Source organism: Mercurialis annua, linkage group LG5, assembly GCF_937616625.2.
Source record: "Mercurialis annua linkage group LG5, ddMerAnnu1.2, whole genome shotgun sequence".
Taxonomy (NCBI): Eukaryota; Viridiplantae; Streptophyta; class Magnoliopsida; order Malpighiales; family Euphorbiaceae; genus Mercurialis; species Mercurialis annua.
The window spans coordinates 11,289,797-11,305,329 of NC_065574.1; the positions used below are offsets into that span (position 1 = coordinate 11,289,797).

Sequence of the window (15,533 nt, forward strand, 5' to 3'; positions counted from 1 at the left end):
AAAATATATTTAATCATTAAAATAATATGAAAAAGAAAAATATGCTAAAAAATTATAAAATATTTTTTAAAATAGAATATAGAAAATGACAATGATAACAAAAATGTAATAATCTACACATTACAGCTTCTGCTACTTCAAAGACTCTGGCGTATATATCCGACGACTGCCTTTAACTAACGGCTGGCTTTGCTCTACAGAATTTACATCTCAGCATTTCTTCCAACCGTTGGATAATTGGTGAGAATACTCCTGCAATGAACAGTCCAGAGACTTTATATAAATCATTTAAGCATATACGTTTAATTCAGTGCACAAAATTAGTGTACCACATGCTTGCAGCCTAATATGTTATATGGGCGATAGTGTATAAAACATAAGATTCACCAAGCAGCTATGGACATTTCAACTGCAAATCTATGAGCTGCTGTAGCCTCTCATTAGCACTTTATAACCGATGAATTTTGGATGCCAAGTATGGCTACTAGTGGCCACTATATAGCACATGAACAGATACCGGAAACGAAAAAAATACTGAAATGGATAACGACGGAACATTATTTTTTTATGAGAAAATGTTATAGATGTAGAGTTTCGGAGCTTCAGAAACTTCTCTGGAAACAAAAACGAATCGCTGAAGAAATTTCCGTGCAACATATATATCAGTAGTTATGAAAATATGTAACAGTGCAGAGCAAAAAAGGGACCAACTGAAGGACTGGAGACTCCTCCTGCTAGGTACCAATAACAGGCAATTGTAGTGCTAATTGCTAGATACTTCTAATTAAATGAGTTTTGCAGCAAAAACAAAAGCCAAACTCTCATTCCGCTAGTCAAAGTTTTCATCTAACGAATCGCACATAATTGATGTTCAAAATAGAAAAGAATGTCACAATGACTAATAGATCCTTTATACAGTCAACCCTCTAATAATTAATACTCATGGTGGATCAAAAAATTATTAATTATTAGAATTATTAATTTATTGGATTTGTATACAAAAATTATAAAAGATAAAAAAGATATTTTAAAGCATCTACATTAATAAACCTAATATTAATATTATATTATAAAAAAACTAACTAAATACACTTTACAATCACTCAATTTAAAAGAAATAATTTTATATTCAATTTAAAAAATATCAATTGATATCAAAACAAAAAATAATTATTAAAAAATTGTATTCATAAAATAAAATAATTTTTAATATTTTTTATACTAGAGATAGTTTACTTACTTTGACTTGTTTATCTAATAACTTTTTCTAAAATCTCTCAAAAAAATAAAAAAGATCATAATTTAATGGTATTTTAGCTTCCATTTTATGAATTAAAGTTAATATTGTCTCAAATTGTTATATATTTATTTTAAAAAATTTCTTTAATAATTGATAATCATATACAATATATTTTAAATTTTATTAATTATTAAATAATAGAATTATTAATTATCCAACGTGGAACAAAGTTGGTTCTCTCAATTTTCTATTAATTATTAGAATTATAAATTTATTAAATATTAACTATTAGAGGGTCTACTGTATCACAAACGCAACAAAAAAAAAAGAACATTACAAACCATCCAATTATAGAAAATAGACAGGTTCAAAAAAATTTAGTCTATAGACTGTTTAAATCCAAACCTTTGCGTTATAAATCAATTACAACTTTTATATTTTGCATTTTGTTCCCAACTTTTTAGATTTCTTGCAAATATGGCGTCTCAATTTGTGTTTATGTAGAAAAAGAGCTACGTGGCAATACATTCAGATACCATATGAACAAGCCTGGAGACATGTCAAATACAAAACATAGAACATAATTTACCCATACCACGCAGGTAATTTTTTTTTCCACAAGTACAAATTATGACCCAATTACAACAAACCTGAAAAGTTGGGACAAAATTACAAAAAAGAAAAGATTTTGATTATAATTGACAATGAATGCAAAAATTTGGATTTAAGAAGTCTCCAAAGGCCAAAAATATTTTTAAAAATACTTTCCGTACGTCGCTCATAAAGGCCTGCGATAACTATTGTTGATCTATAAATCACCGATAACGCAGCTCGTGCTATTGGTAGTATACAGCAATTTTCCGCATAATCCCTTTAACCATTAACAGAAATGACTTATGCACATCTAGCTTCAAAACCAGCTTTCAAAAGTTCAATGCAGACATACATGCCTCCAAAAGTACTATTGCTCTGTTTAAATATAATTGATCATGGGTGACTTATGATTAAGGAGTTCAATTCTCTAGGCATATTGAACTGCTCAATTTCATCACCATTAATTATCTTGAGAGCTATAGCTTTACCTCTATATGTTTATACATGCCTCCTAGTTGGAACTCACAACCTGTATAACGCTATTCTAAAGGATTTCCCCTAAAGTACTTTTTGTATGTTCCAGCAATCCATTACGAATTGATGTCTGATACTGTAAGCCCTTAGACAGCTATACTCTTGCGTTGTCTTTATTCATAGGTGAAGTCCATTAACAGAACAGACAGCCATTTGCAATATGTCTTGAATCGTTTTTTGTGTTAGACCTAAATTTCATTATATATATGCTGTCAGTACCATAATGTTCCAGCCTCTCCTCTTCTACTTTCTTCAAACAGACCATCATCCTCTCGACGTCCTCATTTCCATTAAAACTACAATCTGAGTCGTATAAATTATTATCATGCTCACTTTCTTGTTTTTTGATGTTTTCTCATTAGTTTCTTATTATATGTTGTCTCTCCTTCATTTTGTTTTAACTCTACTATATAGTCCTCTTCCTACTCATAATTTTGTTTAGCCTCCTACATTCATAGCTACACCCTCATCTATTACTTTATTCAAGAAAAATAAATTCAGTCTTTTTACCATTTGCCCCGGAAGCTATAAGCAGACCATCAGAATTGATAATAATTTCTATCATAGCCCAATTATCAGAAATCCTTATATCATTGCCATCTAATATCTAGAACAACTTATATAGCTCAACTTGAAACCCTAAACTTCACCCGATGCTATCTAACTCAATTCTGCAAATCTTGTCTTCACAAGAGTAGTCGATATAGCCAGCTATCCTACGGTATCAAACAGCACGATCATCGCACACTTGTGCTCAATCTAACTGCAAAATATTCAGACTTTACTCTAGGAATACATTGAGACAACAAGGACCAGATGTTTCAATAATAAAAAGACATAATAAATAAACATAACAATCATATTTCAGAGAACTCCAATTTCAAAAACTCCAATTTTAAATTTCAGAAGACCTCATATAAAATCATAAATCCTAACAAGGACCATTCAGTTCAATAATCAGAAAACCAATTGCAGAGAAACAGTAAACCGGTTGATAACATCATCAAATAGTAGAACATTTACTATATTTTTATTATTTATAACATAAAATTAAAGCATAAAATATCAACCAGAACAAAAGCCATAAACAACTAAAACTTGTTTTGCATAACAATGTACTATACAAACTAGTAATTATAATTATCAACAATTAAAAAAATGAAGACGGTATACATCATCGTCATAAAAGGTCGGTTTTTGTTATGCAATTTGGCCTTTAAAGCAGTTCTAATATCTCTAATTAGCCTTTCAAATACATTTACTCTTTGTTTGTTGTTTGAAAATTGAATGATGTTAAAGGCTGCAATTTTTTCATATAGTAAAACAAATTACGATTATATTTTAAAAATCCAATTTCAAATTTTTTAAACTTTACAAATCCTAAAATAAATAATAAGAATAATAAAAAATTAACACAAACATTTGACCGACTTACAATAGAATTGCTCTGGTTGGCCTTTAAATTGATGATTTCAGTGGCAGTTTATTTTTTTAACTAAATCAGTAGTGCTTTTTCAGTTAACACACTTATTTTCAAGATGTGTTAAGTATGAAGTTAGTTAGCGAAATGTAAGTGTAGCAGTAGGAGATGTTGAAGCGAAAATCGGAAAAAAAGGAAAGAGATGTCAAAGAGGAGATGGAGAAGATGGGTGAAGAGAGATGTTAGTCTATCACGTATTAATGAAAAGAGTTGTTATGGGTGTGATGTGGCGGGTGTTTAATATAAAGCGTTGATGTGGCTTGTATAATGCGAAGATGATTCCTGAGATGTTTCATCTCCAAAAAAGTTTATTTTGACCGAATTTCATTAATATACCGACCGGTGATTGAAAAATAAATTTTCATTTAAAAAATAAGTTAGTTTTAAATACCTTTTTTAAAAGTGAGCTAAAGAATAGTGACCGGCTGACCGCAATATTTTTAACCCCGGAGCATTCCCAAATGACAAGGAAATGGATGGAAATTAGAGATCATAGTCTTCCCCACCCCCAACCCCAATTTGGCCTCAACTATAATACATCTTTCGTATTATGCTTTCACAAATTAACTGTATAGAAAATGCTTTTTCTTGACTTGCATCGGTTTTTATCCAAAGCTTGTTTTTGTTTTTATCCGAACCATTTACTTTATAATAGTTAAATATTAAAAACTGCATCAATAATTGTTCAAAATGTTAAAATATCACTTTTAAATATATGTAGGACAGAAATAAAACAGGAACTCCATACCTGAAACTGTACTATCTTTATCTTGCAATGATCCTTTCACCAAAAGGGTGCCAGGGATTTGCTGAAAAACCTGCAAGGACAAAAAGTACAATTACCTAAAGATCCTAAGACTACAAACAAAACTTAGTAAGGCCAGACAAGGAGGTAAGTATACCGAAATACGAAAACACAACTTGTGTAAAGAAGGGTGCTGCAAAATTGAAGGATTCAATGTCTCATCCACAGAATTCCAGTCAGCAGTTTCATCACAATGGCGTTTCCCTTCATTCTTTAGGATTGCATCACATTGATCCATAGATGCAGTGATCTATTAAAATAAGATCATACTGCATATAAGGACACATAAATATCATACACTTAATGCAACAAGAATTAGACAAGTAAAGAGTGATAATTCTTACATCAACAGAAAACGTCGTGGAATTCAATTTACAAGATGCGCCACTACTATGGAAATACGACTCAACTGATTGTAATACATCTAAGGCACTAAATTGGCGTTGAAGTCCCTGCGAGGTAGCAAAATGTCACATGAAATACGGATGTTCAAAATGAAACGTATAATGTGATGTAGTGATGCAGACATGCATGCCCGTCCACCGGAGACGTAATACAACCATAATCTAGCAGCACAATAATTGGCTTGTAAGAACTTGAAAAGGCTGTTGGTAATTTCATTAAAGCAGTATATGATCAGAAAAGAATAAAATCTACAAAGCAACACATAATTCGTTTGTACACTCTGGGGGAAAACATCTCTTTGTAATTTACCTATATCTTTTAGGATGAAACTGATCAACATAAAAGTCAAACACAAAAGCAGGCTGGAAGAAAGAAGGGTAGCAAGAAAAGCAACAACAATAGTGGCAAGATTCAAAAAAATCAATCAATAGGGCACAGGTTCAGTGTTAAGTAAAATATCCATCTCATATTTCTGTTAAGGAAATTAGATCCTGTGAAATAAATCACCATGATCCATCACCCCTATGTTGAAATTTTAAATGCAGAACTTCAGGTTTTGATTTGTTGACATTGGAAAGAACAAAAGAAAGTCAAGATAAACTTATGACAGCAAGTGGAAAAGTAACTAGACCTCAAGCATAAAAGAGACGATACGCTTCTCGACGACTTGAGGTGATATTATCTTCCTGGCAGGTGGCACAAAAGACCAAGCAAGCCCCCATCGACATGTTTGTCCTTGTACAAATTCTGTTGTCTTTACAACAGTGACTCCAACCTCCCTAAGCTTTGAGGTGAGGAACTTCAAGTTTATTTTCCTCCCAACCATCGAAGTGAACCATCTATAGAAAAGGTGTGCAAAATAAAGACAAATACAGCACAATTAAGAATATTGATAAACAGGAAGAATGAGAATACAAACCTAAAGGACTCCTTCAGTAGAACACTATCTTCAATAATACGAGCAATGAACGCCTTTTCCCCACCAGGACAAACCATCTCCTCAGGAGTTCCACCGCAAGAAGTTTTTGGGTTCAGTCCTGCTTCCTCCATGGAATCAAAAAATGGAGGATTACACATGCAGAAATCAAACTTCTCACCTTCCCTAACTACACCAACAAGTATTCGTCCATGATAATTCGTATTTGCATCCACCACCTCCTCAACAACACTTTCATGCATATCCATTCCGCTTCCCAAATTTTCAGGTTCAACATTACGAGAACATTCAATAGAAAGGACATCTCGACAGTTTGTAACCTTTCTAATCTCAATTAATTCCGAAACATGTGGATTGTTTTTAACATTTCTCTCTGCCCACTCTAGAGCTACTTCAGTCACATCTGCAACCAAATTACGCATCATAAAAATCCAAGCGCATTACTCGAAACACTTGAATATTCTGCTTATAGTTTAACAAAAAGGGTACCTGATCCAACAAAGCTCCATCCTACAAGAGATGCACCGAGGAGCGGATAAATACAGTTAGCTCCCGTGCCAATATCAAAACCTTTCACAGTATCCCCATTCGTGTTAATCTTCGGAATGATATCCGACGAAAGAAGATCTTCAATCCAATGGATATAGTTTGATCTGTTTGGAACTGTGGGGCAAAGCTGCCCATCCGGAATCCACCTACAAGTTCGTGTAAAAATCATTAAAAATATAACACAGTCAACGAGAATTCAATTTCATTGTGACATTTTATCAAACAGTTAACCTACATATACACTAAAACCAGAAAATACCATAAATTACTGAACTAAACCAGCATGCAAATTTGTATGAGCAAAATGGGCGATTAAAAGTGTGGAAAAAGTTACCAATTTAGGTTATGATCGTGGAGGAGAAGGACCCGAGTGAGCTCCCGAGTCGAGTTGAAATCGGTCCAGTCGATTCTGGGCTTACCATCGCGAGAATAAAAAACATAGGGTTTAAAAGAAGGGTAAAGAGAAGCTAATAGAGCAAAATCAGGTGGATTGTCGGCGTATTTATTGTTTGGATGAATTGTTGGTCTTTTTCTCTTGTTCTTCTTGCTCGGCATTTCTTTATTTTCGCCGGAATAACTTGATTAGATGGCCGCTAAAATTCAGGGGAGGGTAAAACTCTTTATCAGGTGAAGGAATTTCATCTTTTAAGCCCCTGTAGCTTTTTATCTTTTCATGTTTAGCCCCTTTATTTATTTAATTGGGTATCTAAAATCTTTCATTTTGTTGTTCATTAATACTTTGATTAGATTTAATACTTTCTTTAACGGAGGTAAATATATATTAAAAGGTAGTAAAGTTGCAAATACAATAACTCGTAAAACTTCGAAAGTACAAAATAGATTCTAATACGAGATTGAACCAAGTTGTGAGTTTTAGTGTTGAAACGATGAGGAACATACTGAGACGAAACGCGAGTGAAGAAAGCAGAGAGATGTCAAACATTTTTATAAATACCCCGACAAGAAGCTTTTGCACAAGAGTTATTGTTGATGGGTTGGAATAATTGGAGGGCTTCACCTTCAAATCAAATTCTACTTCAGCTGCATGTATGTGCACAACTCAGGGCTTCCTTAAGCACTATTTTCTCTAGTATGTATGTTGGGGAAAGAATGCCGAAATTCTTTCGGTGACCGTACTCGTCCAATCCTTGGCGACAACAACAACCATACAGAATTGTAATGCCTTATGCATTGCGGCATCAAAGTTAAATCTTAATAGTGTTGGGTGAAGTAGTAGAGACCACCTCTAACCGAAAAGTTATTAGTGTTACCCGAGATAAAGTAGGAACCAAAATGCGATTATTGGACTAATTGGAACTCGAACAAGCTTACAGACTATTAACGACCACTTCCAGTAAGATTTATATGGATTGAAACGCAATAGAATTTTTGGACTTTCACATATGCCATACAGTATCACAAAACAAATCAAGATAGACGTGCTAGAGTCATTCGGATGTAACAATTCAGCCATAATGGTTAACCATCTAAAACTAAAACCATGAAGAATGAAAGGATAAAAAGGGAGAGAACCGGATTTTCTTATAGCATGTTGACAATGATATATAAGATAAAGGAGCAGTTTGCATGGCTATAAAAAGAACAAGAAATATTAAGATTCACTCAATGATTCAAATCCTGAGTCGTTGGAAGACCACCTTGAAGAGCTCTCCAAATAAAAATTTGATTTTATTGGCTATGCATAAATTCTGAAGAATTTATCAATAGCACTTGTTAAAATCGAGGAACAAGAGATCATTATTTTGAAAACTCTTGATCTCTGACTACGTGAACAACCAAACTAGATAGTATATAATCCATCCTTGGTATAAGTCCAAATAAGTTTGTTTGTCACGACCAATATTTCACCCAAAATTTTGAGCCAAGACCGACGCTAGAAAATGGGAGTGATTGCTATGAAATCCGTATCAAACCTAAAAACTTTTGCAAATTTTTTGTGTTTTCGAATCATAAAAAGATTTGCAGCTGCGTCTCAAAAACCCTTTAAAACCTTTATTAAAAACGCGGTCATAAAACCCTTTAAAACCTTTAGTGGGATATCGCAAATATCAATCGCATATGACGTACCTTCTCTGTTTCCAATACAATGCTAAAATGTAATACTAGTGTATCACTTTAATCAAATGGTAATCATTTAGATAAAAATGCAGCTTTTCAAACATATGCAGTAGTTCAAATTAGATTTATCAAAATATAATTAACTACTGAAAACAAAAGACAGACTTTCCAATACCCAACTACTTGCAGCTCTCGAGTTAAAGGTGTCATTGACTTCCAAAATTATTGTGAAAGCCCGACCATGTCATAATTCGATAACCTGAAAGTGAAAACATGGGGGGGGGGGTTATGAAATATAAATATTTCTAAGTGAGTTCACGTCAATAATGCATATTAAATAAAATAAGATCGTATATAAAAATCATTTATAATCATAGCCAAAAAATATTCAATCTGATCGAAACCCTAATCAAAAGTACACATGCTATGCTCATATCAAACCATATCAAATAACTTAGTCTTTATGGTACGGTCTTGAGGACATCCAATTGAATTATCAAATCATATGGCACAGTTTTAAGAAATTCCACGGAGTTATACTGATACTAATACTTAATCCAAAGTTGTGGGTCCCGAAAATATCAACCGAGTTACTCAGTAAATACAGGTCCCGAGAGTATTCTCCATCGAGATCCTAGTCCCGAGAGACTTCACCGAGTTATCTCGTATCTAACAAACGATGTCCAACTTATTCCTATTCACATTCACTAAAAACAGACACATAAGACTTAAACCAACATCTGTGAACACACATTCCTATTGACACCTAATAGGTAGCTCGTTTACTCGAATCTCTATATTGATTTTCATACTATTCTACAAAATCACAGTATAATAATCAAAATAAATAATATCATATAATATGCGATACATTTATTCTAATAAAGGTTAATTTTATAAAAAAATCATGATATTTACACGAAATTTCATTTTAATCACGGCCTTTAAAAGTTGCCATATAAAACTATGATCTTACATATATTTTTTCCAAATCTATCATTTTAGTGCATTTTTATTGACTAAGTTCTTCACTAAGCCATTAAAGAAAGACCCAAATTATAAATCGACATCAAATATTATTATCTTTTAGTTAGAGTATGTAGGATTAGTAATTTTAGTTAGAAAAAATATACTGAATTTTACTTTATGAAAGGTCGTGACTTTAAATGTCAACTTTTAAAGATCGTGATTAAAATGAAATTCTGTGTAAAGGTTGTGATTTTTTATGGAATTAACCCTTATAATAATATAGTAAATAAATTTCTAAGATTAATACGCAAAAGTAACTGTAAACTCACAGAATCGATATCCCACAAAATATCTGCTCTTGATAGCCCACTAGTCAAACACCTTGGTAGATTGACACTCGTCGTATCTAGTTTGAATTCAAACGTCAAAATATAAACAGACATCGAATCTCTAACTTAAGTCGAATCGTATATATTTCTAGTTCTTAAACTATTCCCGTCTACAAACGACTTAAAACATATAAACTAATCTTGATACTGAACTTTCTCGTTCAAATCTTAATAACACTCTTAGTATACACTTATTTTTCCTATTTAACATTAATTGATTTAATTAGTGTATAATTTAATTAAAACATTGTAACGTTTTAATAAACCAATTTCTCTCCTTTTCATATCTCTTTTAATTATTCGAACGTCCTCATTTACATTTTAATAGTCCACTTAAATAAATCATTTTCGAATCGATTAGAACAAATCGGATCGAACCGAACCAATTTATTCAAACTGGATCAAATCAAACCGAGTTAGGTCGAAAGCCCAAAATTTATTTCCCGCTAACCTATTGTGTGTCCGTCACAGTCGGCACTGTACTCCCGCATTGTTTATTGTATTAATTTTATAGAACTTATATTAAATCTAAGAATAAATGCACTATTAAATTGCATATTTGATGGTGTTAAAAAAATAAATCATTCAAATTATTATAATAAGAAAAAATGAATAATAATTTTATTAGTAAAATAATAAAATTAATACTCCCTCTATTCTAAATTGATAGGCCATATTTTAAGTTTATTTGTCTCAAATTATCAGACAGCCATTTATTACTTAAATAATAAAATGACATAGATAATCTCATTGATTATATTATACACCTTCTGTCCCAATAGAGTTGTCCATTTTGAGAAATTTTTGTTGTCCCAAAAATTCTATCCACTTTCAAAAAGTAATTTTTACACTCAATTTTCCTATATTACCCCTATTTAAAATCTACTAATAAATAAATTGCAAGTGGACCCTATATTAAATAGGGATATGATAAAAAAAGTAAGAAAATTTTACGAAACTCATAAACAATTATTTTTTTTTTAAAACTGTATGATAAAGGTAAAGTGAACAACTCTATTGAGACAGAGAAAGTATTAAAAAGAGAGCAAACACTATTAAGCGATAAAGTCAACACTACATTAAATAAAGACAAGTGTGGTGTGTTTTATAAAAGTACTCATTTCACACAGATTTATTAAATTTTTAGGCAGAAAGTACAAAAAAACTCTCGACTTTTTCTCAAAAGTACATATCAGCCCTTTTACTTTTTAGGCACAATTAAACTCTCATGTTTTTAAAATTAAACAATTAAACCCTTGTTGTTTTAAAATCGAACAAATAAACCCTATTAGTTTACTTTTGGTACACTTACTCCCTCAAATATTCAGTAAATATTTTAAACATTAAAATTATTTTTGAATTTGTTTCCTATATGATTATGAGAGACATATCAGCCCTTAACGAGTATTTCTAATAATGATGGATGAAAAGGGTTATTTGTTCTATTTTAAAATAAAGAGGGCTTAAGTATACCTCAAAAAAGTAAAAGGGCTGATTTGTACTTTTATAAAAACTATGAGGATTTTTTGTATTTTTTGCCAATTTTTGAATATTTATATTTGTTTTATACTATCCATCAATTTGAAACGGAAATAGTATATGATTAATGATTAGATTATTGCATATTATTAAAAACTACAAAAATATTCTCATTTTTTTTCTCATTGTAATAAGGAAATATTATTTATGCATAAATGACTAGTTCATTCCAATCTTATCTAAAGATGAAATTAGAAGGGAATGAGATTATGATTTCTAAGTAATCTTACAACTCTTTAGGTAAATCTAATCTTTACTCACATGTGATCAGGGTTATCCATTCTAACTTTTCCAATAGATAAAGACAAAACATTCTAATATTATTTTTGTGACATAAAAATGACAAGTTTAACATGTATTTGGGAAAAGACAGGAAGAAAATACCTTGCGAAAACAAATAACTATTTACAGTTCTTGTAATTGACACTATGATTTGGGATAATTTTAACCAATAGTTCCTCACATTTTTTCTGTTTCTCAACAACTCTTTTATTTCGTATTATAACAAAAGACAACTCTCATATTTAATAAAGGCTTATTCCCTTAAAAACCCCTCACCTTTTATCCCCAATTCGTTTGCACCCTCACGTTACAAAACCACCAAATATACCCAAATTACGACCTTTCACTTTTAATTGCACCCTCAAGCATTAAATTGATCTCATTTCACTTGAAAAAATAGGTTTATTTTTATTTTAAATAAAATATTAAATCCTATTTTAAAATATATGTTAAAATTTAAAGTATTAATTTGAACATTTTTCAAGTGAAAAGAGGTCAATTTAATGCTTAAGGATACAATTGAAAGTAAAAGGTCGTAATTTGGGTATATTTGGTGGTTTTACAACGTGATGGTGCAAACGAATTGGGGGTAAAAGGTGGGGGGATTTTAAGGGGATAAGCCTTTAATAAATGACCAAAGGATTAATTCATCTGCTAAATTTGGCACGAAATATCAAAAAATTATTTTTTAAATTTTTGATTAAACAGACTCGTAACTTTATTAAAGTACATCAAATCAGCTCCCTCCCTCATCCTCGTCCACTTTCAACCCGCATTTAAAACACAGTCTCCATACAAAAATTGATAAAAAGTCTAAAAAAATGTAATATTTTTTAATTGATTCAACAAAAATTATTTTTGCAGATTTAGCGATTTTATTGTACTTTTTTTATCCTTCCATACCACCGGTGTCGCTATCGATCACTGTCGTCGAAAAAAAAATTCTGGCAGCCATCACCGTGTAGAAGAGGTCTGCTCTAGTGAATTCCGGTGAAGACGAGCAAATCCATCTGGGTCTATTTTGATGAAGACAAGCAGACCCATCTGGGTGTGCTCATTTTCAACGATGAAGATGAGCAGAGTAGACACAAATGGGTCTGCTCGATGAAGACGGGTAAAGATGGGTCTGCTCTTGTGAAAACGAGAACTCTTCTTCATCTATGAAAAGGAGCAAACCCAGATACACTGGCGAAATCATGATTTTTTTTTCCAGCCCATGCTAAAATTCAACATGTCCTTTTGATTCTAAAATTATGGCCAAATTGTCTTCTATATTTTGAAAATTGACTTTTTTTATGTTCTAACAATATATTTATCCATACCTTAAATTGACTCATTTAACTTTTAATTAATTTATTTATCTAATATTTACAAATAAATTACAAAATTATATTTCATAAGGTACCAACAAAGTGAAATTATTTCCAAATAAAATAAAAATCAACGATCAACAACATAAAGCAATTATCGACATAAAATAAAATAAAATTACAATAATTAAAAAACTTAAATGTAGTCTAATCAATTTTATTATTTTTATGACTAATTCAATTTTAATAACCTAAAAATGTGAATTTAATGTTACTATTGCACAAATGTATAAACCCAATTAACACCTTGAATGAAAAGGAAACTAAAATTTGTTCACGCCAATGCCAATTTCTCTCTCTCTCTCTCTCTGAGCGCTAGTAAGAAATAACCGTTTTCTTCACGCCAATGCCAATGGCGAAGAGGAAGACTCAGAAGAAGGTGGTTTTGGCTACTCAGTCGAAGAATGAAGCTGGTGACAATAGCAATTCGATGGAGATTACTGTTGGATTGGAGAAGATTGATATTCAGTTGGAGAAAACCCAAGAATCTGGTAATTCCTTGCTAGAACTTAGGGTTCCTGATTCAGAAGTTGAACTTAGGGTTCCTGAGATGACGAAGGTGACGGAAACTGAGGAAATTAGGGTTCCGATTGAGAAACCTAAAAATTGGAATACTCTGTTTGCTGATAATCGATCTCGAAGTATGAACAGTGAATTGAAATATATTCCCCCAGCCATCAATGCTGGTGATCGAATTGTTCAATTCAACACTAAGGATGTGGAGAAGGAAGAGTATAAGTGGAAGAATGCTTTGATTGGTTGTGTTTATGGTCTATACCCAAAATTCGAAAGAATTTCTGCTTTTGTGAAGAATAGATGGGGTAATGAGGGTCTTCAAAAGGTGGTTAGGGTTAATGCTTCTATGTTCATGTTTGAATTTGATAGTGAAGATTAGTGTAACAAGATCCTGGGTTCAGGCCCTTTCACATTTGATCAGAGACCTATGCTTCTCAAGAAATGGCACCCTAGAATGGTGATGGACCCGTCTGTCATCACTTCCATTCCTATATGGATCCAATTGCCTGGATTACCATGGGAATTTTGGACTCCGGAGATATTGAGCAAAATTGGAAGTATCTGTGGCTCGCCTTTATATAGTGATCAGTGTACAGTTTATAGAACCAAACTCTCATTTGCCAGGGTGTTGGTTGAGATGGATATCACAGGAGTGTTCCCAGAAAATGTTATTTTGCAAGATGAGAATGGAAATAGGTTCTGTCAAAGGATTGATTATGAGTGGAGACCTATGAAGTGCACTAAGTGTAATAGATTAGGGCATTCTACTGGTAGTTGCAAAGTTGTTCAAAGAAAGACTGAGAAAGAGAATGTTAATCCAGTGTCTAATGTGAAAGAGGCTTTACCTAAGCCAGATGTGCAAGAAGAGGCCATTGTTGATCAGATAGTGGTAAGGGAAACTGACTCTCAGAAGGATAAGCCTCCTATTCAGGTAAGCCTTAATCCTTTTGGCAATCTGAATATTGATAGTGTTGTAAAATCTGTAGTGAGTGTGAATAAGTCCATTGGTGTAATTGGGGAAGGCAGGAAAGGAAGGAATCTTGCCAAGCCCCCAAACATTGCTAAATGTTAGGGGCTTGGAATGTTAGAGGGATTAACAACCCTCTAAAACAATCAGAGGTGATTTCTCTGATTAAGAAAAGAAAATTGAAAATGATAGGTCTTATAGAAACCAGAGTTAATAGGAGTTGTTTTGAGAAAGTTTGGAGTAATATGAAAAAGAAGCTGCATGATTGGGAAGTGATTCATAACTATGATTGTTCTGAAATGGGTAGAGTTTGGGTTATTTTTGATAAGAATGATATTGCAGTGACTGATGTAGTTGCTCATAAGCAGTTTATTCACTGTAAAATTCAGTATGACAAAGATATCTTTTGGGGCTCTTTTGTTTATGGTTCTTATGTGGCTTCAGAGAGAAAGGATTTGTGGAGTAATTTGGCTGGAATAGGGAATTCTATGACAGGGAAGTGGCTAGTCTTAGGTGACTTTAATGTTGTTCTGGATAATGGGAACAGATTAGGAGGAAATGAGATTGATACTCAAGCTGCAGAGGATTTTCAGAACTGGATTAACATGACTAATTTGGAAGAAATGAGTCATATTGGTCCCTACTTTACATGGTGCAACAACCAAATAGGAGATACCAGAGTATGGAGGAAAATTGACTGGTGCTTCATCAATAAAGAGGGTTATAATACCTGGGATAACATCTTCTATGAAGTTCTTACTCCTGGGATCTCTGATCACTCTGCCATTTTAATCACCTTGAAACCTGTCCAGTATGAGAGAAAAGCTTGTTTCAGATTCTATAATGTCTGGAGTAAGCATGAGAGGTTCTTGGAGATT

The 15,533-nt window shown here is 32.5% G+C and overlaps 1 protein-coding gene across 2 annotated transcripts; it reads right to left on the reverse strand.

Moving 5' to 3' along the window:
- Positions 1 to 40: 40 nt before the first annotated feature.
- LOC126683011 (uncharacterized) lies at positions 41 to 7,210 on the reverse strand. 2 transcript variants are annotated; one of them, XM_050378825.2, is made up of 8 exons: positions 6,879 to 7,209; positions 6,485 to 6,690; positions 5,978 to 6,398; positions 5,690 to 5,897; positions 4,998 to 5,105; positions 4,751 to 4,903; positions 4,597 to 4,666; positions 41 to 252 (listed from the first exon to the last, which is right to left on the reverse strand). In XM_050378825.2, exons 1-8 carry the CDS (start codon positions 7,097 to 7,099, stop codon positions 173 to 175), a joined length of 1,467 nt encoding a protein of 488 aa, XP_050234782.1. In that variant the 5' UTR covers positions 7,100 to 7,209; the 3' UTR covers positions 41 to 172. The 2 variants fall into 2 exon arrangements, with proteins under 2 accessions (XP_050234782.1, XP_050234783.1); XM_050378826.2 differs by lacking the exons at positions 41 to 252; positions 4,597 to 4,666 and having other exon boundaries at positions 4,756 to 4,922; positions 6,879 to 7,210.
- Between the last annotated feature and the right edge of the window lie 8,323 nt (positions 7,211 to 15,533).

What these genes read in the sequence shown, in the direction of transcription:
- LOC126683011 (XM_050378825.2), bottom strand. Translation starts at nt 7,099, where the DNA reads ATGCCGAGCAAGAAGAACAAGAGAAAAAGACCAACAATTCATCCAAAC. An exon ending in CACGATCATAACCTAAATTG is followed by an intron (nt 6,691 to 6,878) that starts GTAACTTTTTCC and finishes ACGAACTTGTAG; the next exon opens with GTGGATTCCGGATGGGCAGC. An exon ending in ATGGAGCTTTGTTGGATCAG is followed by an intron (nt 6,399 to 6,484) that starts GTACCCTTTTTG and finishes ATTTGGTTGCAG; the next exon opens with ATGTGACTGAAGTAGCTCTA.